Genomic DNA, 26471 nt, shown 5'->3' on the forward strand with positions numbered 1-26471 from the left:
ACTAAATCATAGGGTGTGGCAAAACTCCAACCTTACTGTGAAAACCAAGCGGTGTGTCCACCAGGCCTGCGTTTTAAGCACACTCCTCTACGGTAGTGAGACTTGGACAACCTACGCTAGGCATGAGAGGAAGCTCAACATCTTTCACCTGAGGTGCCTGCGACGCATCCTCCATGTACAGTGGCAGGACAGGGTACCCGATACAGAAGTTCTGGAATGCGCCAGCAAGAGCAGCATGTTTGCCATCCTCTGTGAGAAGCTTCTCCGTCGGCTTGGCCACTTTAGAAGAATGGATCCAGGTTGCATTCCCAATGATCTTCTGTATGGTGAGCTGGCTGAGGGTTCACGGCTAACTGGACGCCCCTGACTGCGTAAACCACTGTTGAGTGGTAATATACTACATGAAATTTGGATTACGAAATCACATTACTAAAATCAAGTACTTGTTATTACACTTAATACAGTTATATCTGTTAATACAGTTATAGTACTTAAAATGAATGATTTTCATTACAATAAGTGACCTAAAACTTTTTATTGTATAATCAGTACCAGATTACATTTCAACAATAATCTACCCCTCACTGGTGTACACTACAGTAAACAAATTAAAATCTATTTCCAATTTTGTTGCTTTTGTAGAATTCAGTGAAAGGAAAGATGTAGCAGCAGGTTTAGACAACTCTGAAGACTCCAGGCTCAGGTTGTGAAGACAAGTGCGAGCAGGGAGAGAGGGACGTTGATATTTCCCAGAGTGCTGGACAGCACAAATGTTGAGAGACAAAAAAAAAAACTTGTATCCATGGCTTATTTGCCAAAACAAATGTCTTGGCTGCTCCATTTGTCAGAAGGTAAAGGCATCTGCACCAGAGGTAGGTTCTGGACACATGCATGTCACTGAACCTGCGTGAAGTTGGCCCCCACCAACACCAATCGTTTGTGCTGGTTTGTGCCATAAAAATATTTGTTTGTGCTTCTTCGGTTTTGGACATATTAAAAGAATATGTATAGGTCATTTTGAGGTCAATCAGCCCCCCTGCATGCTCCAAATTCACCCCAACTATTCTCAATCGTTTCTGCTCCATTTGTGCCAATAAAAGTTTTGTTTGTGCTGCTTCCGTTTTTAAAATATTAGACATTGACTTATACATGCAAATCTCCTCAGTGTGAGACTTTGTCAAGAAAATCACATCATCATTTGTTCAATAAACAATTATTTTTACTTCATTCACTAGTCTGTCATGATTGAACAAGGAGTATCATCTGCTACACTTCACTGCCACCACTAGGTGCAAGTGACACTTCTGTTCACGATGCTCTTGTGGAAATTAGTGTTAAATTAGTATAGGAAAAGTCGATATAGTTACTAACTCAAAATTCTGGTCAGTGTAAGTACAATGTGTTAACACTGTCAGTTACAATATTTTTTCCAGGTCAGGTTTAAACTCTGGACATCCAAACACCTTAACTAAAAGTTCTACAAACTGGGCTATGCTGCTAAGGTCAATGGATCTCTTAGTAATCAGGAACTCTGCCCACCCCCTGGGCTGGGCCAGTGAGCCTGGACAGCAGACGCCCTCTTCTCTCTCCTACTGCATCCATGGTGTAGGTGAAGTAACCCGTCATGTAATGAGGTTAAGGATGGATGCAAGTGCAGTTAAGAGCTTTTATTGAAGAGAATATAATTCAAAGTACAAGGCAAAAACATTAACAAAGACAGGCAGAGGTCAACTGATCAGGCAAACAGACTAGAGCAGGTAAGGCAGAAATCAAGGTCAAGGGCAAAGCAGAATCAATAATAAAATAAACAACACAGTAGAACACCTTGGTAATCTACAGAGACTACAGCAACTGAGCAGATTACTTTGCAAATACATCAGGGTGGAACAGTCTCTTTTAAATTGCGGTGTGATTGTGAGTCTGATTGGGAACAGGTGTGTGTATTTCTGGGGAAGTGAATGTGTCTGTGTGTAGTTTGGAAGTTATTGTCATGGTTGGCCATGTTTGTAGTTATGGTGCATTCTGGGAAATCGAGTCACTAGTTTGCCATGACATGAATTCAATTCAATTCAATTCAATTTTATTTGTATAGCACTTTTTACAATAGACATTGTCTCAAAGCAACTTTACAGAAATATCAACATGGTATACAGATATTAAAGGTGCGAATTTATCCCAACTGAGCAAGCCACTGAGTGGCGACGGTGGCAAGGAAAAACTCCCTAAGATGTTTTAAGAGGAAGAAACCTTGAGAGGAACCCGACTCAGAAGGGAACCCATCCTCATCTGGGTAACAACAGTTAGTGTGAAAAAGTTCATTATGGATTTATATGAAGTCTGTATGGCGTTAGGAGCAGCCGTAGTCCCAGCAGTCTGGAATTAAAGAAGATTTGAGCTCCATCCAGAGGCAGAAAGGATCTGGATCTCTAGTATCTCCATAAATTCGTGTGGGGCTCGGCGAAAGGAGAGAGGGAGAAAAAAGATAATTATGACTGCGAAGTAGTAGAACAGAATCTAGTCAGGGTAGGCTTGAGTAAACAAATACGTTTTAAGCTTAGACTTAAACACTGAGACTGTGTCTGAGTCCCGAACACTAATAGGAAGACTGTTCCATAACTGTGGAGCTCTATAAGAGAAAGCTCATCCCCCTGCTGTAGCCTTCACTATTCGAGGTACCGTCAAATAGTCTGCATCTTTTGACCCAAGTAGGCGTGGCGGATCATATAAAACCAAAAGGTCGCTTAGATATTGTGGCGCGAGACCATTTAGTGCTTTATAGGTTAATAAAAGTATTTTATAATTAATGCGAGATTTTACTGGGAGCCAATGCAGTATTGATAATATCGGTGTGATATGGTCGTATCTTCTAGTTCTAGTTAGGACTCTAGCAGCTGCATTCTGGACTAACTGGAGCTTATTTATATTCCTACTGGAACATCCAGACAGTATGGCATTACAGTAATCTAATCTAGAGGTGACGAATGCATGAACTAGTATTTCCGCATCATGTAGTGACAATATGTTTCTTATTTTAGAAATATTTCTGAGATGAAAGAAGGCTATCCTAGTAATATTATCTACATGAGCATCAAATGATGGAGTCAATAATCACTCCAAGGTCTTTAACTGCTGTACATGATGAAACAGAAAGACCATCCAGAGTAACCATGTGATCAGAAAGATTACTTCTAGCTACACGTGGGCCTAATAAAAGTATTTCTGTTTTATCAGAATTAAGTAGAAGGAAGTTAATTAACATCCAATGTCTAATGTCCTTTACACAATCCTCAACTTTACTAAGCTTCTGTCTGTCCTCTGGCTTCGCTGAAACATACAACTGTGTATCATCAGCATAACAGTGGAAGCTAATTCCATGTTTACGAATAATTTGACCTAGGGGTAGCATATATAAAGTAAAGAGCAGTGGGCCTAAAACAGAACCCTGTGGAACTCCAAAAGTAACCTCAGTACGCATGGAGAAATCACCATTTACATCTATGAACTGATAACGATCGGTCAGATAAGACCTGAGCCAGGAGAGGACTGTTCCCTTAATACCAACAACATTTTCTAATCTATCAAGTAGAATAGTGTGATCTATAGTATCAAAAGCTGCACTAAGGTCGAGTAACACAAGCAGCGAGACACAACCCTGATCGTAAGTCAGTAGAAGGTCATTTACTACTTTAACTAACGCTGTCTCTGTGCTATGATGAGGTCTAAATCCTGACTGATACATTTCATGAATGTTATTCCTATCTAAGTACGAGCATAACTGCTTTGCTACAACCTTTTCTAAAATCTTAGAGATGAAGGGGAGATTTGATATTGGTCTATAGTTGGACAATTGAGACGGGTCAAGATCAGGTTTTTTAATCAAGGGTTTAATAACTGCTAATTTAAGTGATTTAGGTACATAGCCAGTGCTTAGGGAAGAATTGATTATATTTAGAAGTGGTTCAATTACTCCTGGACAAATCTGTTTAAACAAACATGTAGGTACGGGATCTAGTATGCAAGTTGATGAATTGGCTGAAGAGATTAATGTAGCTAGTTCGGTCTCTCTAAGCGGAGCAAAACACTCTAAACATTGATCTGATATTGCTACATTGTCATGTAATGGGTTTGTTACAGTACTGTCCGGTTTTAATTTAATGGCCTGTATTTCACGTCTAATATTTTCAACCTTATCAATGAAAAATTTCATGAAATCTTCACTGCTATGTAATGATTGAGTGTTTCTCTCTGTAGTGGTTTTATTCCTAGTTAATTTTGCTACTGTGTTGAAAAGGAATCTAGAATTGTTTTTGTTGTCTCCTATTAAGGTGGAGAAATAGATTTTTCTAGCATCGCCAAGAGATTTCCTATATTTCAGTAGGCTCTCCTTCCATGCTGTTTGAAATATCACCAGTTTGGTTTGACGCCATTTACGTTCTAATTGTCGAGTTGTCTGTTTTAAGGTTCGCGTTTGATCGTTATACCAGGGTGCTAATTTTTTTTCTCTAATTCTTTTCCTTTTGAGTGGAGCCACTCTATCTAGAGTGTAGCGGAGTGTTGACTCCAAGCTTTCAGTCGCCTGATCGAGTTCTGTGTGATCTGACGGTGATCCAAATCTAATTGATGTTTCTGCGAGATTATGTATGAAGCTCGGTGCAGTAGCTGATGTGTAGGTGCGTTTTATGCGGCTTCATTTAATGCTATGTGCTCGTTTGGTTTAATCCAAGTTTCTGTTAAACACATTAAATTACATTCCTGATCAGTAATGATGTCGTTAACAATAAGAGCCTTAGACGCAAGAGATCTAATGTTTAATAGTCCTAGCCTCAGATCAAAAGTGCTGGCTGTGCATTCAATATGATTTAATTTTATGTTAATTAGGTTACGAAGATAGACTTTCCGAGATTTTCTATATATTTGTATAGCTCGGGGAACAGACACAGTCTCTATAGTATGTATTACCTTTGCCGGATTTTTAATTGAACATTGATTATACTGAATGTTGTTATTATTGGAAGATGTACTTATGGTAGGCAGTCACTTGGAGTGTAGCGCCTTGGAAATGTTGTCTGAAAGCAGTTCCGCTCCAAGGCTGCTGGGGTGCAGGCCATCAGGACGAAACAACCTAGGACGCTCCCAGAACAGATTCCAGTTATTGACAAACACCAGATTCTTCTCATTACACCAAGACACTAACCAATCATTTAATGCTAGAAGTCTACTGAACTTTTCTGCTCCACGTCTGTATGTGGGAAGAGGTCCAGAGACGATGATCTTTGCGGTGGGTGATCTGCCTCGTATCGTCTCGAACAGGCTGGAGAAGTCCCTCTTCAGTACCTCTGTCTGCCGCAGCCTGGTGTCGTTCGTCCCCGCGTGCAGCACAACCGCTCCAATGCGCTCGTCCTTCTTCAGGATCCCGGATACCTGCGCAGCGACATCAAGGACACAAGCACCAGAAAAACAGTGTGTGCGCACCTTACCTTTAGATGAGGCTACACGGACGTTCCGCACAATGGAGTCCCCGACGATCACAGCGTTGGGTCTGGTCTGGCGGAGAGGGGCGAAGCGGTTCCTGGTTGGAATCTCGAACACCGGAGGTGGAGAGGGTCCAGCCCGTGCCTTCCGCCGCTGGTTCACCCAAGGCCCGAGGTGTGTTGGCGCCGGCGTGACGGAGACCACGGCTGGGAAAGTCCTAGGTGCACGGTCCCTGCACAGAGAAACACACGGCGTAGAGGGGCTGGGAGTGGAAATACCACGCTGTGTGCTTACCTTGGATATGTGGGCAGAGGCACAAGATGTTTCCAGCGCAGTTTGTCGCTCCAGCAGCTGGGCCTGCTTGTCGAGTAGGCCGCGGATCTGCTTCTCCACATCCTCCAGTTCCAGCCGCACCATGTGAAGCTCGAGCGAGTCCTCATCTGCACTCAAAACCGGAGAGACAGCAGACATATTTGTTTTTGTTTTTTTTAAACAGAACAGCGGTAAGTGAGAAATGTGAAACGTAAACAAGGCTAGCGTAGGTGATGCTAGCGGGCTACGGGCTACAAGCTAGTCGCGGATGTTTGTAAAAAAAAAAAAATGTAATAAAAAAAACAGATCAAATTTAGCGACAGCGCAACGTGACGATTGTTTTATCTAAAGTAGTGTCAGTTATATTTGTATAACGTAAGGTAAATAATTTTTCATGACAAAATACATTGTCTGCTGGTTTAAATATGCCATTTTGTACTGTAATATTAAATATATACTGTAATATTTGAATATCAAAGTGCAAACTGACACCTGACGACTCTTGTGGGTTTGCTACTGTTACAATTAAAAACCGTAGAAGGGTAACATACCAGGCCGACATTGGTATGATGTAAGCAACACAGCTACAACTAATAAAATTGATAATGGGTGTGTTAGACTTATAGTGTGAATAATCAAACATTGACAATAATCAGTTATATTGGCAGCACCAAAGTGCCCCTAAATAAAATTCCGTTTGGGCTGGCCCTGCACTGAGGAATGGGCCAAAGTAAAAGTGATGCCTTCAGGGTGAACTAAGAATGCACAGCAGCAGTCTCTGCATAAAAAATACACAGACACAGCACATCAGATTATCACAGCTCAGCAGACAAAACCTTAGAAATGTTAACCCCTGAGATGATGAAGGATCATTTCCTTACCACTGACAGTTTTATGCATATTTTACAAAATTGTGAAATCAGGAAGAACTGATCTGCTGACTGATATTGACCTGCAGGTCCTAAATGGAATAGACATGGGAAGGACTTTACACTCTAACAAAAATTTGTCAGCACATAGGTTATGAAATGAGAGACAGTGGTGGCAAGGGTCCTTGAGAGTGGAACAAAATTTTCCATTCTGATAGATGAATCCACAACTATCAGTAATAAATCTGTATTGATCATCTACATTAAACCAAACTTAGATGAAAATGAAGAGCCACTAAGATTATTTTTATATTTAGTGGAATTTGCAGCTACCAGTGCAGAGGGAATTTTTCAAGCACTTATGGAAAACCTTGCACCCATGGTTTCACAGAAGCTGTTCTGAAACAACATTTTGTTTGTTTTGCTTCAGATGGTGCCTCTGTCATGCTTGGAAGTAAATCAGATGTTGCAACTGTTCAACTGTTTCCCAGTGTGCTTATTTGGCACTGTATGAACCACTGCCTTGAATTATGTATTGGGGATGCAAGGTCTACAGTCTTTATCATGCTAACTTCATGCTGTCAACTTGCATTACAGTGTCTGAATATAAGGAGGATTCTTGGCACTAATGGATAGTCTCTAGTTATAGACCCATCAAAAAACTGTATGGCAACAGTACCCAGCACTTCACAAACACTTTACAGATGCCTCGACTGATCCAAAACGAAGCTCCTCAGAGAGATGCATATTTGTTGGTTTAGCAAATCGTCTCTGTAGTGTCACCTTTGTGCACAAGCTTGCAGTCATGTATGATGCCCTAGAGGAGCTACTGTATCAGAATTGTCAGTGTTATTCCCAAGACGGACACATGATTCGCTTGGCAGATAAGACTTCCAGGATGAAGGGTACCAGGCTGGGACTAGAGCCAGGAAATCATTAAGGTAAAAGGGTGAATTTGGGGACAAAGTAAAAACCTTGTCCTGATGAAACCTTTCAGGAAAATCAACGCAAGGCGCATGAGCTGCAAAAAAATGCATGTTTAAATAAAGTTTGATTACTTTTTGGCATCTACAAACCCTCTGTCTCTTAAGTTTATTGTTAGGCTGGAAAGATTGTTTTCCACGACATGCCCTGGTTCCTCATCTATACACAACTAAAGCTGCTGGTGCCCCTAAAGGCCTTGGTAATTTCATATTCCTTAAGATAGAGTGTCCTATAACCAGCTTGTAAGATGTATAAAATGGGCTATGGGGAATCTGATATCTGAACTCAGTGCACACAAAATACAATAGATGATTACATACATGCCATATGGGACTGCACACCGGTTAATCAAATCTGGAAACAAATCACTAAGAAAATATCTCATTTTCTAAATCACACCATGGCACTCTCCCCTTCACTCTGATTACTCAGAGATATAAATAGGATCAACAACACAAAGGAAAACACAAGGGTTCTTCTTACAGTTTTAACCATCGCCAAGAAAACCATACTAACAAACAGTTAATCAAATATTAACATTAACAATTACAATAGGGTTTCAGCACTACATGCCTGAAACCCTTAATAAATATAGCTGCAAAAGCAATTATTGGGGTTCAAGCCGTTTATGGCCCTTAAAGATGTTACTTAATATTGTGTACCTAAATCAAAGAAAAACCTGAGATAATTTTAAGTAATATCGGCCTTCATTAAGCTTGTCTAACAGCTGCTGAAAATTGCTCGACCAATGGCGGCCATGTTTTTTAATATTCACAATTGTCCTTGTATATGCTGATTGGACCTTGGACAAGGACAATTCTAGCAAGAATTATGTATCAAGTCTATTAGACCAATGGTTGCACATTTACTGCCAATTTCATGTTTTGTTCTGCTATAGCACCACCAACTGGTCACACTCAGTAATGTTTTTTTTTTTTTTTTACATCTATCTTCAAATTGAGCCCATATATAGGTACCCTGAGTTTAGTGAAAATAGCTCACTCCCATCAAGTGTTATTGGCATTTAAATAAAAGTGGTCATGCCCATTTCAAACTTTTTGATGTGCACTTGCAAGGGTAAGGATTTTTATAGTTGAGCAAAAAACCTAGGACTAGTTCGCAAAACTAGGTTTCTGAAATAATCTAAAAATATTTAATGAACGATTTGATTGACAGCAGTGGTCCTAGAGACAAAGTTGTTCTGAATCAGAAGATCGAATGTATGGTACAAAGAATAGTTGTATGCCTGAAACATTGAACATTCAATCATTTACACACCATTTATACTGCCATTTTCAAGATTTCTTTTACTATTATAGCACCACAAATTGGCCAAACTCCTCCATTTTTGATAAGTGCCCTCAGACTGAGACCCTACATAAGGTTACCAAGTTTGGTGAGAATTTCTCATTCTGTTCAAGAGTTATAGCCATTTAAGTAAAAGTGGCCATACCCACTTCAAACCTTTTGATGTGCCCTTGCGAGGGTAAATCAAAAGTTAAACTTTATATATATATATATATATATATATATATATATATATATATATATATATATATATATATATATATATATATATATATATATATATATATATATATATATATATATATATATATATAACTATTGATCTAACACATCCAATGTATTGTCCTGAAATAGTTTTATTTCAATTGAGCAAAAAAACCTATGACTAGTTCACAAAAGTAGGTTTTTAACATTATCTGAAATATTTACCGAACAGTTTGACAGACACCAATTGTTTATGGAGTCAAATATATTTAGAAAGAGAAGGCCTATCACATACTATACAGTTGTGCCCAAAAGTTTGCATACCCCTTGTAGAATCTGCTAAATCTTAATACCGTTAAGAAAATAAGAGGGATCATAAAAATCCCTCTTTTTTTTTTATTTAGTACTGCCCTAAATAAGCTATTTTACATAACAGATGTTTACAACATATTGTAGACAATAGCTGAATTTATTTAAAAAATCACCCCGTTCAAAAATTTACATACCCTTAATTCTTAATACTCTGTCGTTACCTGGATGATCCATGACTGTTTTATTGTTTTGTTTTGTGATAGTTGTTCATGAGTCCCTTGTTTGTACTGAGCAGTTAAACTGTCTGCTGTTCTTCATAAAAAACCTCCAGGTCCTGCACAATCTTTGCTTTTCCAGCATCTTCTGCATATTTGACCCTTTTCCAACCGTGGCTACATGATCTTGAGATCCATCTTTTCACACTGAGGACAACTGAGGGACTCATGCACAACTATTACATAAGATGCAAACATTCACTGATGCTCAAGAATGTAACACAATACATTAAGAGCCAAGGGGGTGTAAACGTTTGAACAGGATGATCGGTGTAAATTGTTAGTATTTTGCCTTCTGGGAGACATGTAACCATCTTATTTAGCGTCTGAAGGGCAGTACTAAATGAAATAAAAAAAAAAGATCTTTAAACAAAGATTGTCCTCGCACATAAACGTGCCAATTTTGGTGGATATCTCATTTCTTTCAAGAGTTATAGTCATTTACGTAAAAGTGGCCACGCCTACTTCCTGTGTTTTTTGCATACCTCAAGTCGAAAGTTCAAACTTTTTTGATAACTTTTGATATACAGACTCCATAGATTCGTTTGGTACCGATTGGACGAAAACTCGGACTAGTTCACAAAAGTAGGTTTTACAAAAAAATCCAAGATGGTGGAAAATTTTTATAGGCAGAAATGAAACCGGATATACGTTTGGTCGTGTGGTCCCAAGGATTCCAATGATATAAGACACTTTAGTCTGTGATAAACGGTTCAAAAGTTAAGGCCATTTTCCTAAACATGCTCACTATAGCGCCGCCATCTGGCCGATCGGGCCGAAACGTTGTGACGCTGTAGTACTCTGGGGTACTACCTTTCCTCAAAGTTTCAGCTCTCCAGGCCTTCTGGTCTGGTCTGCACGATCAGTTTTAGGGCAGAATAATAATAAACAAATTTGAAAAATACTATTACAATTGCAATAGGGTTTCAGTGCTACGCGCTTGAACCCCTAAAAACCACGAGGAAGGCCAAAACTGGGGCAAAGCTCAGTTTGCCATCTTGCCTCTCGATACGACTACTACTTACGAACTTACGAATCGAATGCAAACGCAAGAAACCTTGTCGTCATATCCGGAGAATGTCCGGAACATTATAGAAATACCTTAGCGTACTTTCTACTTACAGACTTACAAATCGAATACAAACGCAAGAAGCTTTGTCGTCATATCCGGAGAATGTCCAGAACATTACAGAAATACCTTCGCGTGCTTTCTACTTACGAACTTACGAGTCGAACGCGAACGCAAACGCAAGAAACCTTGTCGTCATATCCGGAGAACGTCCAGAACGTTACAGAAATACCTTCGCGTGCTTTCCACTTACGAATTTAAGGGTGTCGTCGCTCATATAATCGACAACGGTGTTTTGAGGATTTGTTGACAGGATAAACCCTTCTCATCACCTTTCATAATAATCTTTAGGAGTTTATAGTCTAGAGTTGACTAACAACAGGTAAGCAAAACCTATCTATAAATGCTAGCTTGAATGCCCGGTTTCAGTTAATGTTTTTGAATATCCAGGCTTGGAGATGAACGTTCCTGTCAAGACCGCTTTTATAAAACGTGCTTTGTATCAAATATACACGAACAATGCTGCATAAGACATTTTTGAAGCTGGCTCGCGGTTACCTTTTTTGCTAAGCTTATGTCTTGCACTGTTCATGTGTTGCGATGGTAATGAAATAATCACAATAGTCACGCATTAATACGGGCTAATTGTGCTGTTGGTTATATAAAAAAAGAGTGATCAATAATAATTCTCTCCACACTTATTTGTAGCTCACCTTTTTAACATGTTGCTTAGTTACGTAGCAAATCAGCTAGTTAATTTGGATTATAAACGGAAAACATAGCCGACGAGAGGGGTGGCATGGGACGTCAAACAACCCAAAGGCTGTTCCAAAATGAGCTACACAGAAGAACCGCGCAACGCAGACCAAATACCTGCGCGAGCCACTGGGAACCCAGATAACAATTTTTGGTTCTCAGAACATTCAGGGATTGTTAGTTTTTGGTTCCCAGAACATATATTTTTAGGGCTCGAGCACCGGAGGCAAAGTGATTCACTTTGTTTTATCTTACTCCTCCCACAGGAAGTCAGCCATGTTTTGAGAGGCTTACAGTGGTTGGAAACTTACGAAAGTTTACACTTACATTTGTCTTAGGATATTTTTTGATATGTTATGGCAATTCTGCAAAGATGTGCCTCATCGGCTCCACAGCGCCCCCTAGTTCGCAAATGTATATTTCATGCCTTTGGAATACTCGAAAGCTCTTGAAACTTGGTACACCCATCAAAGATTGGCAATATTCTATAATTCTTTTGTCATTCTCCTGGGTGTGTCCAGTGGACTCGATAGCACCCTATAACACTTCCAAATGTGTTTATTGCTGTGGTTGCCACACAGTTTGTCCCAATTATCACAAGTTTTGGTGGGGACATTGTTTTCACCGTGTCAGCCAATGGGGGAAAATGTCTTGCATTAGCTCCGCCCAACAGGAAGTCGGCCATTTTGGTTTGTTTGAAAAAGTGCATGCTCTGGATTTAGAAATTCTCCTCCTTGGGGAGTTATGTGACAAGCACCAAACATGGTCAACATCATGCCAAGACACTGAAGATGCTAAATTGCAGATGGATTGTCGAATTGTGTTGCTGTGTCATGTCAATAAACTTATGGCATAAAAGTGAGATATAGGAAGAGCTCATATCTTTGGTTTGCATTGTGATCTAGGTAAAAATTTAGATTTATGTTTTGTATTGGGGGCTGAACACATGGATGTGACTATTGCTGGGCATGGTTACAGCGCTACTAACTGGCAGCAGGAACGTACGGGGGGGGCTCTGTTTTGCCTTTTTTGGGATTCTCTTATAGCACATCACTTTTCTCTCGGTAATATATAGATTTCATCAAGCCAGACAACTTCGTGCTGATACTCTTAAAGTGCACCTATTATGGCTTTTCAAATATTACCTTTCATGTAGTGTGTTATAGAGCTGTTTGTGAATGTAAAAAGTCTGCAAAGTTTCAAAAATCAAAGCACACGACAAACTGAGTTATTGACTCTCAAAAGAAGGAACCGATTCTGAACAGCTGAGACGAGTCGTTAGTAATTCCAGACTTGCTTCTGGCACAAACCTACATTGGTTTGTAACAAAAAGCCCCATCTCTGGTCTTCATGGGCTGCTCGCGAACAGCTTTGAGCTGCCCTCAAACACTACAGTTGTAGTTACCTTGAAAGAGTTAGAGATTACTGTTGTCATCATGTCTAGAAGACGTTGACTGTGCTGCAAAACCACTTTGCATGGGCTACCAAGCGTCAGTGGTTAGAATTAATTTTTAAAATGATACCACAGCAGTTCAACTCTGACCTTCGTTTGTTTTCCCGCTATATCACTGATTACTGCTTCTCAAATCTAGCTGAAGTCAACCTGGCATTTGCAAAACGATTATTTATGAAAGATAGGTCCATACCCACTTTATTTGGATAATCTTTAGCCTCTAGGTCTCAACCTGTAAGTATGATTTAATTATTTATGTATATATTTTTTACAGAGTGTTCTAAATGTGTGGTTTTATGTTGTATACATGTAAAGCCAGTGCACAGCTGTAAGCCTGTTAGCTTCTAGCCTCTGCTAACTGGCTAACTCATGTTATTGTCAAACTACATATAAACTTAACATTGAGAAATGTCCTGTTTTTGTCGTGCTTGCGATGGCGGTTCGGGTTGATCTTCCAATGTATCACTATCAGACTCGGGCTCAAATTGATAATGTTGTGTGCGTGCATACTGTTAACCTGTTAACTGTAGGCCTCTGCTAACCGGCTAACTCACGTTATTGAAATACCTCTCCTAATCAGCTGTGGGCCCAACATTACTGTTTTGTCGCTTAGGCCAAGGACACACTAGATGCTTTTATTTAATTATTTAAAAAAAATATATCTTAACTTATTTTAAAACCATACCACAAAACCACACACCTGTCAATAATGATTTCACAGACACAATATCTCACAGAAACACGTGTTTTATCAAACATGACTTCAGAAAACAATATCACTCACACTTCATTTTGTTTTAGTTGCATTTCAGTTGCCTCATTCACACAGCAGAATGTTAAAACAGACATTTTTTTCCCCAGATGGTGCTGAAACGCGGTATGTAATGGGCGTTCCCTTTTCGACAAACGCTGACAGTGGTCGACCAATCACACCGGGATATCTAACCAATCAGAGCAGAGTATGCAAGGAGGAGTTTAGAATGAATCCTTTAGAACGAATCATTTAACGAGTCGTTTTTGACACTGGGGAAAAAACATTAATGCTGCAATGTAAATTATGAGCAGATTATGAGAAGTGTTTTTTGACATTGGATGTAAATATAAATCTATTGTATGAGACCTCTAAAACAAAATTAGGCACGTTTCAAAACCATAATGGGTATGCTTTAATCTCTGCCCACAGGAAGTCGGCTAGGAAGTGAGTATAACTTGGTCATACTTTGTTTCATCAGCTTCAAATTGTGCATGGTTACAGTGGGGCATCTCTGATTGCACCGAAATGGAAATTATATGTCATAGTTATAGCATCAACTATACTGAAATAGTTACACTGAACCTTGACATATGGCTGTCTTTAAGGTTTATCTGGGGTACCAGAGAGTTTGTGATTTGCCTGAAAAGTATTCACAAATCTCTACAAATTAACGTGCAATATTAATCTGAATACGGTTTGTTGATGTGTCGTTAAGGGATTGCTATGGCAATGAATGATGGCATTCCAAATAGGAAGTGGTAATTTTGTGACAGTCAAATGGGCTTTGTTGTGCATTTTTGGTATGCTCCTTTTTCAGCTACAGTCAACAAACTCTTTACAAACTCTTTACATTTATAGTCAGTAATGGTCATACCTAATCTGATCTGATCCAAATTGCGCATTTTTACCAATTGGCCATTCCTGATTACACCAACATGGCAACTACAAGTCATAATTATATTCTATTATATCTAATGTACTGTAAAACATTATACAGGCTGAGCTAAATTACTGTTGTAAGTTTTACATTAATTTTATTGAACTTTGAAATGCACAATCCTAGTATAGTAATCACTTACTCATCTGTGTAAACAAATTAATATTAGCACCACACTTTAAAACTGACACATATGTTTGCCAGTTTGCTCTGGCCATGACCTGCAAGGGCCCTACGTCCCGCTGTGACGGGGCAGCCCTCGTTGTTATTTTTCTTCAAGGTTTCGGGGGCTTTTGGGTCCCTTAACATGCTCAAAAACTCTTGAAAATTTACACACGGGTCGGAATCCGCGGCCGAGCCAAAGCTGGTATACAGGCATGGCAGGGGGGCTCTACAGCGCCCCCATTGAATGCAATCTGAAATATTGGATACATACTAGCACCTGTATGTATGAAACTCAACAAATATAGATCTCATTGGGGCAAACAATTTCTGCACTCTGTCATTAGCTCCGCTCAACAGGAAGTCAGCTATTTAGGGTTGTTTGAAAAACACATGCTCTGGAATTTGATATACTCCTCCTAGGGAATTCATCCAATTGCCACCAAACTCCGTGACCATGAAGTCAGGACATTGACTGTGTGTTATAATTTTTGCATGCATTGACTGACTTATTTGGATGAAACATCAGCTGTATGTTTGTTGAAGGAGGCCAATCACATGAATGCAACTATTTTGTCACAGTGTCACCAACTGGCAACAGTTAGTGTGTAATTTTGACTTTTGTAACTTTTTTGAAATCACCCTCTTATTTTTACTCGATTGGCTTCAAACTTCGTCAGAATAATGTCAAAACAGAGCAGATGTAGACCTGTGAAAGTATTCTTGATGTCTTAAATACTATTGCCATGACATTTTTTCATGCATGTCCTTTGAATTTTTTGAGCTACGTTAGTAATTCCTGCTGTACTATACAGAAGACATCCTGGGCTTTCTTGTGACATGTCATATTATAGGCTGGGATCCTAGGAACAACTTCTTACACTGCATCGAAAATGGCCGGCATAGGAACAAGCACATTTTATGGACAGAAGAAAGATAGCTAAAATATTATATTTTGTATTTGTATATATTATTTTATTGTATTATTTATATTTTATTATATATATTTATTATATTATTATATTTTGTGTTTTTACTATGATTATCACACACATTCTTGTTTATTAGGAATATTAAAGTTAGTTCTGAAAGCAGGTAAATTGTTTGTTTTTAAAAATAATAGCCTTTTAATGAATGGCAATTGTAGAGGACAACAGGACCATCTTGTACTTAACACCATGTTCTCTATACACACGCACTATTCACTACAACCAGTGATAAATCATCAGTGACAAATATATAGAGATGCACCAATGTATCAGCTGATAATCGGTATCAGCCGATAAAGGCTATTTTTTCCGCTATCGGCCGATAGTTTAAAAACATCCAATGATCATGGCCGATTATATCCTGTCAATCAAAAGAGCGCGGGAAAACACATCGATTTCATGCTGTATGTAAAGAAGATTGTGTGGAATGACGACAAAACTGCAGTTTGCAAGCTCTGAAAGTTCTGCTCTGCTAAAATTGTACACCGGAAGTCAATTTTACAACGCAGAAGTTTCGGCGTCAAGTCTAGTGAAATCACTTTGTGACCCTTGCCAGCTTTATGTAAATCAACAATTCTTGATCGTAGATCCTCTGAAGGCTCTTTTTGGCCAGGCATGGCCCACATAAGCATGTGCTTCTTGTGCAGAGCAAACTCCAAAAGTTTGAGGGGTTTTTATCAGTCAAAGTAGCTATAGTCTACACCTCCAAACTCATTTTCTTAACAAGACTCTAGGTGTGCAAAAAAAAAGAAGCTTTTTTGAAGTCATAAACTCAAGGGTTCACATACTTTTCCACAAGCACTATGAGGTTTTTTTTTTTGGTTGTTCTCAATAAAAACATGAAAGATCAGATTGTTTTATTATTATTATTTTAGACATATTATATTTGTCAATACCCTAGACTTGGATGAAGATCAGATCACGTTTTATGACAAATTTATTCAGAAAACCATGAAATTCCTAAAGGTTCACATACTTTTTCTTGCCATTGTATATATGTGTGTGTGTGTGTGTGTGTGTGTGTGTGTGTGTGTGTGTGTGTATATATAGTATCTCACAAAAGTGAGTACACCCCTCACATTTTTGTAAATATTTGGTTATATATTTTAATGTGACAATACTGAAGAAATGACACTTTGCTACAATGTAAAGTAGTGAGTGTACATCTTGTATAACAGTGTAAATTTGCTGTCCCCTCAAAATAACTCAACACACAGCCATTAATGTCTAAACCGCTGGCAACAAATGTGAGTACACCCCTAGGTGAAAATGTCCAAATTGGGCCCAATTAGCCATTTTCCCTCTCCCATGTCCTGTGACTCGTTAGTGTTACAAGGTCTCAGGTGTGAATGGGGAGCAGGTGTGTTAAACTTGGTGTCATTGCTCTCACACTCCCTCATACTGGTCACTGGAGGTTCAACATGGCACCTCATGGCAAAGAACTCTCTGAGGATCTGAAAAAAACAATTGTTGCTCTACATAAAGATGGTCTAGGATATAAGAAGATTGCCAAGACCCTGACACTGAGCTGCAGCACGGTGGCCAAGACCATACAATGGTTTAACAGGACCGGATCCACTCAGAACAGGCCTCGCCATGGTCGATCAAAGAAGTGCATGTGCTCAGCGTCATATCCAGAGGTTGTTTTTGGGAAATAGACGTGTGAGTGCTGCCAGCATTGCTGCAGAGGTTGAAGGGGTGGGGGGTCAGCCTGTCAGTGCTCAGACCATATGCTGCACACTGCATCAAATTAGTCTGCATGGCTGTTGTCCCAGAAGGAAGCCTCTTCTAAAGATGATGCACAAGAAAGCCTGCAAACAGTTTGCTGAAGACAAGCAGACTAAGGACATGGATTACTGGAACCATGTCCTGTGTTCTGATGAGACCAAGATAAACTTATTTGGTTCAGATGGTGTCAAGCGTGTGTGGCGGCAACCAGGTGAGGAGTACAAAGACAAGTGTGTCTTGCCTACAGTCAATCATGGTGGTGGGAGTGTCATGGTCTGGGGCTGCATGAGTGCTGCTGGCACTGGGGTGCTACAGTTTATTGAGGGAACCATGAATGCCAACATGTACTGTGACATACTGAAGCAGCGCATGATCAGTATGCAGTATTCCAGCATGATAATGACCCCAAACACACCTCCAAGACGACCACTGCCTTGCTAAAGAAGCTGAGGGTGAAGGTAATGGACTGGCTGAGCATGTCTCCACACCTAAACCCTATTGAGAATCTGTGGGGCATCCTCAAATGGAAGGTGGAGGAGCACAAGCTCTCTAACATCCACCAGCTCCGTGATGTCATCATGGAGGAGTGGAAGAGGACTCCAGTGGCAACCTGTGAAGCTCTGGTGATCTCTATGCCCAAGAGGGTTAAGGCAGTGCTGGAAAATAATGTTGGCCACACAAAATATTGACACTTTGGGCCCAATTTGGACATTTTCTCTTAGGGGTGTACTCACTTTTGTTGCCAGCAGTTTAGACATTAATGGCTGTATGTTGAGTTATTTTGTGGGGACAGCAAATTTACACTGTTATACAAGCTATACACTGACTATTTTACATTGTAGCAAAGTCTCATTTCTTCAGTGTTGTCACATGAAAAGATATAATCAAATATTTACAAAAATGTGAGGGGTGTACTCACTTTTGTGAGATACTGTCTGTGTGTGTGTGTGTATGTTTTATTTATTTATATATATATATATATATATATATATATATATATATATATATATATATATATATATATATATATATATATATTTTTACTTTATATAAAATAAGAGTGAATGTGTATAGACTGAGATTTTTCAAAATTTTTGTGAGGCTTACTCTGAAGATGACATGCCAAATTTCGTATCGATTGGACAAAATTTGTGGGAGGAGTAGTGAAAAATACGTTTTTAACAAAATCTGTGATGGCGAAAAATCTAATAGGTGGAAATTAACCTCATGCACTGAACTTATCTTGACCCAGGGGATCCAGAGATTCCTGGCTTTAAAACAGCTATTTAAGTTTATAAAATAGCTATTTAAGTTCATTTCTCCCCCCTATTGTTGCCCACTTTGCAGACCTCCTCAAAACCTTTAAATTTTTGTAACATACCTTTTTTAATTTTTGTGTGAATCCATGAAACCAGTCCTTATTACAGCCTTCCGTGTAATTCAAGCTCCACCTCACGATAATTTATTGGGTGGTAAACAGTACAAAAGGCAAAAAAGAAATTTGGTATGAGATTTTTGGGATGATATTTTCACTGTATGATAACAGTCTCAGAAAATATCACTGTATACAGTTTTACTCCATAATAATGATGATGATAATAATAATAATGATAATAATAATAATAATAATAATTATTATTATTATTATCATTATTATTATTATTATTATTATAGGCAAAATTCAGATGAGCCTTGATGTTCTTGTTTAGCAGTGGTTTTCATATCACCACTCTTCCATGGATGCCATTTTTACCCAGTGTCTTTCTGATAGTGGGGTCATGAACAGTGACCTTTATTGATGCAAGAGAGGCCTTTGATGTTGTCTGGAGTCTCTGGAGACTTTAGATTAGGAGAGCCGACCCAAAGTAGATATGGGAAAAGGCCGGACAAAGAAAGATGATGTGTACTGGGTTCTTTTCTGTTTTGGACAAAGAGTTGTGTAAATATTGTAGTCTGAAGTTCATATTTGTAACACTCAGTTTGTGGATTTTGTTTTAAATAAACAAAAAAATGGTACTGAAAGTTTCCCCCTAGTCCGATTAATCGAAAAATAATCGGCCAACTAATCGAAACGCCTGTCAAATGATTCAAAAAGAGGAACTACAGTTCACAGAACAGGAAACATTGCTGCTTTGTATGTTGCATCTGTTGGCTTGTTTGTATGCACTTTGTTAATGTATGGGCACACCACTGTGACACAAGGATTTTTGTTTCCCATGTACTCAGTATTCTGGAAATATTTGACAATAAATTTGAAACTTGAAAAGTCCTCTGCTGCTGGTTGATTTGACATGGAATCTCCCTTTTAACTGTTGTTGTTAACCTATGTTTGTAATGTTGCAGCTTTTGATCTTGGTGAAGCTGAAGACATCGCCATAACCATGCTATGTTGGGGAAATGCCTCCTATGGCCAGCTTGGATTGGGTGGAATTGATGAAGAGATCATAGTAGAGCCCCGCAAATGCGAATTCTTTAATGGGAAGGTGGTGCGAGGTGTAGGATGTGGGAGAAGACACACTGTTTTTCTGCTTGGAGATGGAACTGTGTATACGTGTGGCTGCAATGACCTGGGACAGCTGGGGCATGACAAGGCACGCAAAAAACCAGGTACCGACAGAGCAATATACATGCATATTTAAATAACAAATGTATAGATACATACAGAATCTGTAAAAGTGCACAAAGTCTCTTGAGGTCTGAATTGCGGTCCTATAGAATTCCAGCGTAGATTGGTCTTTTCCTTGTTCAAAGACCCCTGATCCAACTCACTTACTTGGTTACTTAGAGCAGGAAAATCACTGTAGCTCTCTTTCATAAATGCCCAAAATTTCTGTGCAGACGTTTATAAACAAAGCATGCTACTTACAGTTTGCTAAATAAACCTTGAGAGTTTTTTGAAAGACATTTAAGACCGCTCAGGAGTAGAAAGACCCTTATAACTGCATAGGAAAACCTAAATACAGAGGTTCTGGAAGCATCCTACATGGGGGGTTACAGAGTGGCAAAGACAGGGAAACCCCATACTATTGTGGAGGACTTAATTCTTCCTGCTGTGGCTGATACAGCTGGTGTAATGCTTGGGGCAAAGATGCCATCATCAGACAACACAGTTTGAGAGAGGGGTACACAAAAGGATATTAAATGCTTGAGGGGGAGGAACGCCACTGTAAAAAGTTTGGGAACCACTACAGTACTGCATCCGAGGGGAGACGAGTCAACGACGGCATGCACAGTTAAAGTATACTTGCTTTGCTTTAATTTATAAACTTGATTTAACTTAACAGCCATTAATGCACGAATGAGGTGTTACATAAATGCTTGCTATGTAGTTTAAGCAGCTTGGTGCTAAGAAATGAAGACGAACTCATGGAGTCACATAGTCTGTCATGTCCCAAAGACGTAACTTTACATTAATTAAATAGAACTGCCTTGAATGAGTGCATGTTGGAAATAAAACTGCTTAATTTAATTCTCTCTGTAGTCTATGGTCATCATTAGTCCCGTTCACTCCGATTGATGCTCAGGGATGTTCCAGCATGGCCACCGTTTGTAGCTTTTAACAAGATCAACTTGATTAAAACTCCCCAAATTATATTAACATTTACTAGGGCTGGATGAGTAATTGAAAAGTAATCGAAACTGAAATTCAGAACCCCTAACCCCTTGTCGATAATATAATTATTTTTAAAAAATCCTGTTACTATGTTCCCCTTAAGAACATACTACCACGTGTGTAATCACATGACTCCGCCCTATCCAGTCAGCAGCATTTAAGCAACTTGGAGGCAGACTCAAACACCGAGTTAACTGAGCAACAGGAGCAGCTTGTACCAAAGAAAATTGCAATGTCCGTCATTTGGACGCATTTTGGCATCAGTAAAGAAGACACCGAACAAAATGACGTCAAATGTAAACGTTGCAGAAAAACCGTTTCAGTGACCAAAGGTAATACCACCAATCTGTTTCAACACTTGGAGCACAATCGCGTTACCGAATATGAACAGTGCATGGCTCAAAAAAAGAGAGACCGATAAGCGCCCAGCAACAAGTGCCTCCAAAAAGTAGGTGTTGATAACACAAGCATTTTTAAAAAAAGCTACACAATTTGAAAAGGATTCAAGAAGATGGAAAGAAATAACTGACGCCATTTGTTACTACATAGCGAATGATATCACCCCCCCCCCCTCCCCCCCGGGAAATAATCGTTCATTAATTGAGGTAAAATGTTCAATTAAACATATTTTAGGTCATATCGTCCAGCCCTAACATTTACAATATAACCTTTTATTTAGCTAATAAACAACTAAATAATTACAGCTCTGTGGAAATCAATTATTTATTATCTTCACAAGCCATCGCTGTTTGAGTATAGTTCTGCGTAAATGCATAGATAAAAAAAATCAGTGCTCTGTCAGCAGGTATTTCATAATCTAGACCGACAAAAACATTAATAATTCTGATAACTTGCCAGTTGAGATGGACTTGTTAATTGAAATAATGTATATGCTGTTTTGTTTTTTACTTTCCTGACAATGTATACTTATTTCAGCAAAGTAATTGTTTTGTATGCAAGGAGGAAGTGATATTGACAATTGTTCTAAATAAAACGGTTTGTTTAGTTTAGTTCAGTGGTGGTGTTATCATTGTGTCACAAACGGAACTAAAACGATAAATAAATATCGGTTCTGCATAGATTATCGGGCACATAAACATGCAAATAATCTGGATCGGTTATAAAAAAAATAAAAAAAAATTCGGTTGATCTCTAGAAGGAAATGTCACTGTGACCATAAACATTGTCCTCTGCTCATCCCAGGACGCTTATCATATCAAACTTTCCATATCCTTTCAATCTAAGTAATACGCTTTGCTTTTTCTCCATAAGATTGCATACTCTAATGAGTTATTCTCCCTGTTTAAATGTCACCCAGAAGAGGTATGATTCTGCATTAGTGTTCTGTTTCTCTAAGTGTTTCTTCATGTCTTCTAGGGGAGTCTTTACTAACCCTTATGTTCTCGCTCTCTCCTTTTCGATTTTGATATAACTCCTGATTTATGTGAAGCTGCTTTCTCTATTGTTAAAAGCACAATACAAATACAGTTTTATTTAACTGAAACACAGGTGTGTCTGTACAGTCAGGTCCATATACAGTGGTGCTTGAAAGGTTGTGAAGCCTTTTGAATCTGCATAAATATATCATCAGATTTTCATGTCCTCAAAGTTTTTCAAGTCCTAAGAGTAGATAAAGAGAACCTAATTCAACAAATTAGATAAAAATATTATACTTGGCAATTTACTTATTATGGAATATGATTCAATATTACAGTGAGTGTCAAAATGATAGGAAATCTAGGATTTGATGGTGAAATTAAAGCCAGGTGTTTTCAATCATTGGGATAACAGTGAGGTGTAAGTAAGAACCCTGTTTTAGTTTAAAAAAACAAAACAAAACAGGGTTCTATCAAAGTCTGATCTTCACAACATATGTTTGTGGAAGTTTATCATGGCATGAGCAAAGGAGATTTCTGTGGATCCCAGAAAAAGAGTTGTTCATGCTCATCAGGCTGAAAAAGGTTACAAGACCATCTCTAAACATCTCTGGACATTTTACTTAAATAAATAAATAACCAAGTATAATATTTTTGTCTATTTGTTTAAATGGGTTCTCATTGTCTACTATTTGGACTTTGATCAATCAGTTAGTTGAATTCAAAGGCCCTTTTTTATTTTCTGTGGGGTTTAAAAAACGAAATGTTTTCACATTCTGCCCAATGTTGTCCTTCAAACATTGTGCAAATTGAAGGCTATGAAAAATATATCTATGTGGGCTATGCTATACATTGTGCAAAGGGATTTTTTAAAATATTAACATTATATATTTTGAAAACAATAAAACAACTGATTGTCCACAACCTTTAAAGCAGAAGTTAAATCACTATTTTTAAAATGCTAAAAAAGAAAAACAAAAGAACAAACTAAGTGTTAATTGGTAAGAGGTTGAATGTTCTGCAGTAACACACTTATTTGAAGACAAACATGTTAATTTATTCTGTAAATGTATGACAATTCTTACATTTATACAATTACATGTTCTAACCCCATTATGGTTACTACTCTCATTAAAAAAAAAAAAAAACACAATTATTTTTGTTTATAAATATAGCTAAACATAGCATCAAACAACATACTGATTAAAAATAATATTTTAGTCAGTTATTGTGTTTCTGTTGCACGCTGTTTGACACGCGTGTGTGGACCCTCGCTCATTCAGTGAAATTTAATGGAAACTCACTTGCTGTCAGGACGAGCTTTTATGTGAAATGGAAACATTTACAGATAAGCATATAAACATAAAAATGTCATTTCTGCGCTGAAGAAAACATGTCTGGAACACATTAAACAGCACAGGCATCTGACACGACAAGCCACGTTAATACACATACAAGTTTGTTTGAAACGCTTAATATAAAACACTCATGTTTTGGATAACCTGGATCATGCACTTTTCCCACAGCAGCTCAATCTGTGACCTCTGCTGTTTTTCAGATGAGTTTTATTCATAGAAATGCGTTTTTCACCATTGTGAAGGGACGTCACTGACGGTGGTCATCCACAGTGATGTCACAGACCAAACTAATCGATAATGAAATGCATTGTCATTTACTTTAATTATCGATTATCAATTTTATCGATTAGTTGTTGCAGCCCTACTTTCAAGCACCACTATATATTTGAACATTGACAAAGTTGTTGTTATTTTAGTTGTCTACCACAGTATATTGAAATATAGAAATTAACTAATGAATATGTGCAAGCTTTCAGCTTTAATTTGAATATTGGTATTTACATGCATATTTGATTAAGTTTAGGAATTACAGCAATTTTTGTACTTATTCTGTTTTTGTTGGATAAAAGAAGGTCTGTTTTGTCCATATTTATGATATAGAGCAGGTAATGGCACTTGATGCTCAGAACATTGTAGCAGTATCTTGCGGTGAGGCTCACACTCTTGCTCTAAGCGACAAAGGACAAGTGTTTGCATGGGGACAGGCTTCTGATGGACAACTCGGCCTTGCCAACATTGAAGAATGTATGCGTGTACCCAGGTGATGTACATGTATTACCTACCAAGGAAACACCTTTACGTAGAATGTTACTTGTGTTGGGAAAACTACTTTGCAGCTGTAACTTGGCAAGCTACTCATGATTTAAAATAGACAAGCTACAGCCAAACTACTGTTTTGATAAAGCTAGCTACACTACAAGCTACTAAGAAATTGTCGCTAACTACACAGTGGCTACTTTGTCGAACTGAAGAAATATTTTAATCGTATTGTGCCTGGTTACTTCATTGCACAAAATAAAATTTAAACGTTTTATACAGGCAGGTTTTTGTGATGTTAAAAAAGAAATGAAATCAGTCAAACCATGACAGGACCCTTTTTAAAAAAAAAAAACATTGTGAAATTGCACCATATAAAATTGAGTGGTAAACAATCAGAGATGTTTTAGCAACAAAAACTTAAAACTTCTAATACCCAGTTCGCATAAGTGTGTATACCCTTTTATAATTTGGAATGTGTGTAGAATGTGTTCAGAATCAACCAATCACATTAAAACTCATGATAAATACTAATTAGTATACACCTGCCATCAACCTCAAATAAAGTACAGCTGTTCCTTTAGGATTTTCCTGACATTTCCTTGGTAATATCCCACTGGAAAAGCCATGGGCCACAAATAGCTTACAAAGCAGGTATGGGATCTCATTTTTGAAAATATCATTCAGGAGAGGGTTTTAAAAAAAAATCAGAGGCATTGGATGTACCATGGAACACTGTAAAGAGATTTTACCCACCAAATGGAGAAAATATGAAAACTGTGACACTACTAAGAACAGGACATCCCTCTAAAATTGATGAATATCAGGAGAAAACTATTCAGAGAGGCTGCAAGAGGCTTACAGCAACATTAAAAGAATTGCAGCAATTTCTGGCAAGTAATGATTGCCATCCTACCCCATAGTCCAGACATATAAAGAATTTGGGAGATGGTTTTCACATGTAAGGAGCAAAGATGTTTGGTACAAGAAAAAAAAAATGCAGCACATCACTAAAAGAACACCATTCCCACAGTAAAACATGGAGGCATCATCATGCTTTGGGTCTGGGTTTTTTTTTTTTTTGGAAACTGGGGCTTTAATCAGTGTGCAGGAAATAATGAACAGCTCCAAATACCAGTCAGTTTTGCTAAGTTAAAAATGCTAAAACACTTAAGCTGAAGAGGAATTTCACCTTTCAGCATGACAATGACCCAAAGCACACCCCTAAATCAACAAAGGAATGGCTTCACCATAACAAGATCAGGGTTTTGGAATATCCCAGCCAGAGTTCAGATCTAAATCAAATCTGTGGGTTAACATGCAGAGGGCTGTGCACAGGAGATGCTCAGCCAATTTGACAGTGTTATGATGCTTTTGCAAGGAACACTGGCAAAATATTACTAAGTCAATATGTGCCAAACTGATTGACTCTTACCCAAAAGAATTCTGTGATTAAAATCTAAAGGTGCTTCAACTAAGTATTACTTCAGGGGTGTGCACACTTTTTCATACAAGTTATTGTGCTTTTTTTTTTATAAAAAATATTTTCCTGAAAATGATTCTTATTGTTTTTCACTTTAATTTGTATGTTGCAATTTCACAATTAAGATAGAAAAGGTTCTGACATGATTTATCTTGGTTTTATTATTTTTTTTTACATCACAAAAAACCTGCCATCCTAACAGGGGTGTGTAGACCTTTTATATCCACTGTAGCTGTACAAAAAAGCATCAGTTACAGGGAGGGCTCACCATACTAGTCTTGGTTCAGTTTGTTTCTGGAAA

General features: G+C 38.3%; 2 protein-coding genes across 7 annotated transcripts in view; one reads left to right on the forward strand and one right to left on the reverse strand.

The window, feature by feature from the left end:
- Positions 1-1652: 1652 nt before the first annotated feature.
- LOC128632714 (uncharacterized) lies at positions 1653-10792 on the reverse strand. Its single transcript, XM_053679567.1, has 3 exons — positions 10770-10792; positions 5039-5912; positions 1653-2453 (listed from the first exon to the last, which is right to left on the reverse strand). Exons 2-3 carry the CDS (start codon positions 5887-5889, stop codon positions 2348-2350), a joined length of 957 nt encoding a protein of 318 aa, XP_053535542.1. The 5' UTR covers positions 5890-5912; positions 10770-10792; the 3' UTR covers positions 1653-2347.
- Positions 10793-10962: 170 nt separating this feature from the next.
- herc4 (HECT and RLD domain containing E3 ubiquitin protein ligase 4) overlaps positions 10963-26471 on the forward strand; it is an 81299-nt gene continuing 65790 nt past the window's right edge. For all 6 annotated transcript variants that reach the window (XR_008396266.1, XR_008396267.1, XM_053679564.1 and 3 more), the window contains exons 1-3: positions 10963-11187; positions 19928-20191; positions 24532-24691. Coding sequence is in view for 4 of the 6 variants with exons in the window: in XM_053679564.1 (XP_053535539.1) it covers positions 19966-20191; positions 24532-24691 (386 nt within the window). In the remaining 2 variants the exon portion in view is untranslated. The remainder of the gene's footprint in view (positions 11188-19927; positions 20192-24531; positions 24692-26471) is intronic.

Source organism: Ictalurus punctatus, chromosome 3 (genome assembly GCF_001660625.3).
Source record: "Ictalurus punctatus breed USDA103 chromosome 3, Coco_2.0, whole genome shotgun sequence".
Classification (NCBI taxonomy): domain Eukaryota; kingdom Metazoa; phylum Chordata; class Actinopteri; order Siluriformes; family Ictaluridae; genus Ictalurus; species Ictalurus punctatus.

Excerpts from the sequence above, each read along its gene's own strand:
- LOC128632714 (XM_053679567.1), bottom strand. The coding sequence starts at position 5,889 with ATGGTGCGGCTGGAACTGGAGGATGTGGAGAAGCAGATCCGCGGCCTA. Across the intron at positions 2,454-5,038 it reads TCCAAGGCGCTACACTCCAA|CCCCACACGAATTTATGGAG; the intron begins GTGACTGCCTAC and ends CCTTTCGCCGAG.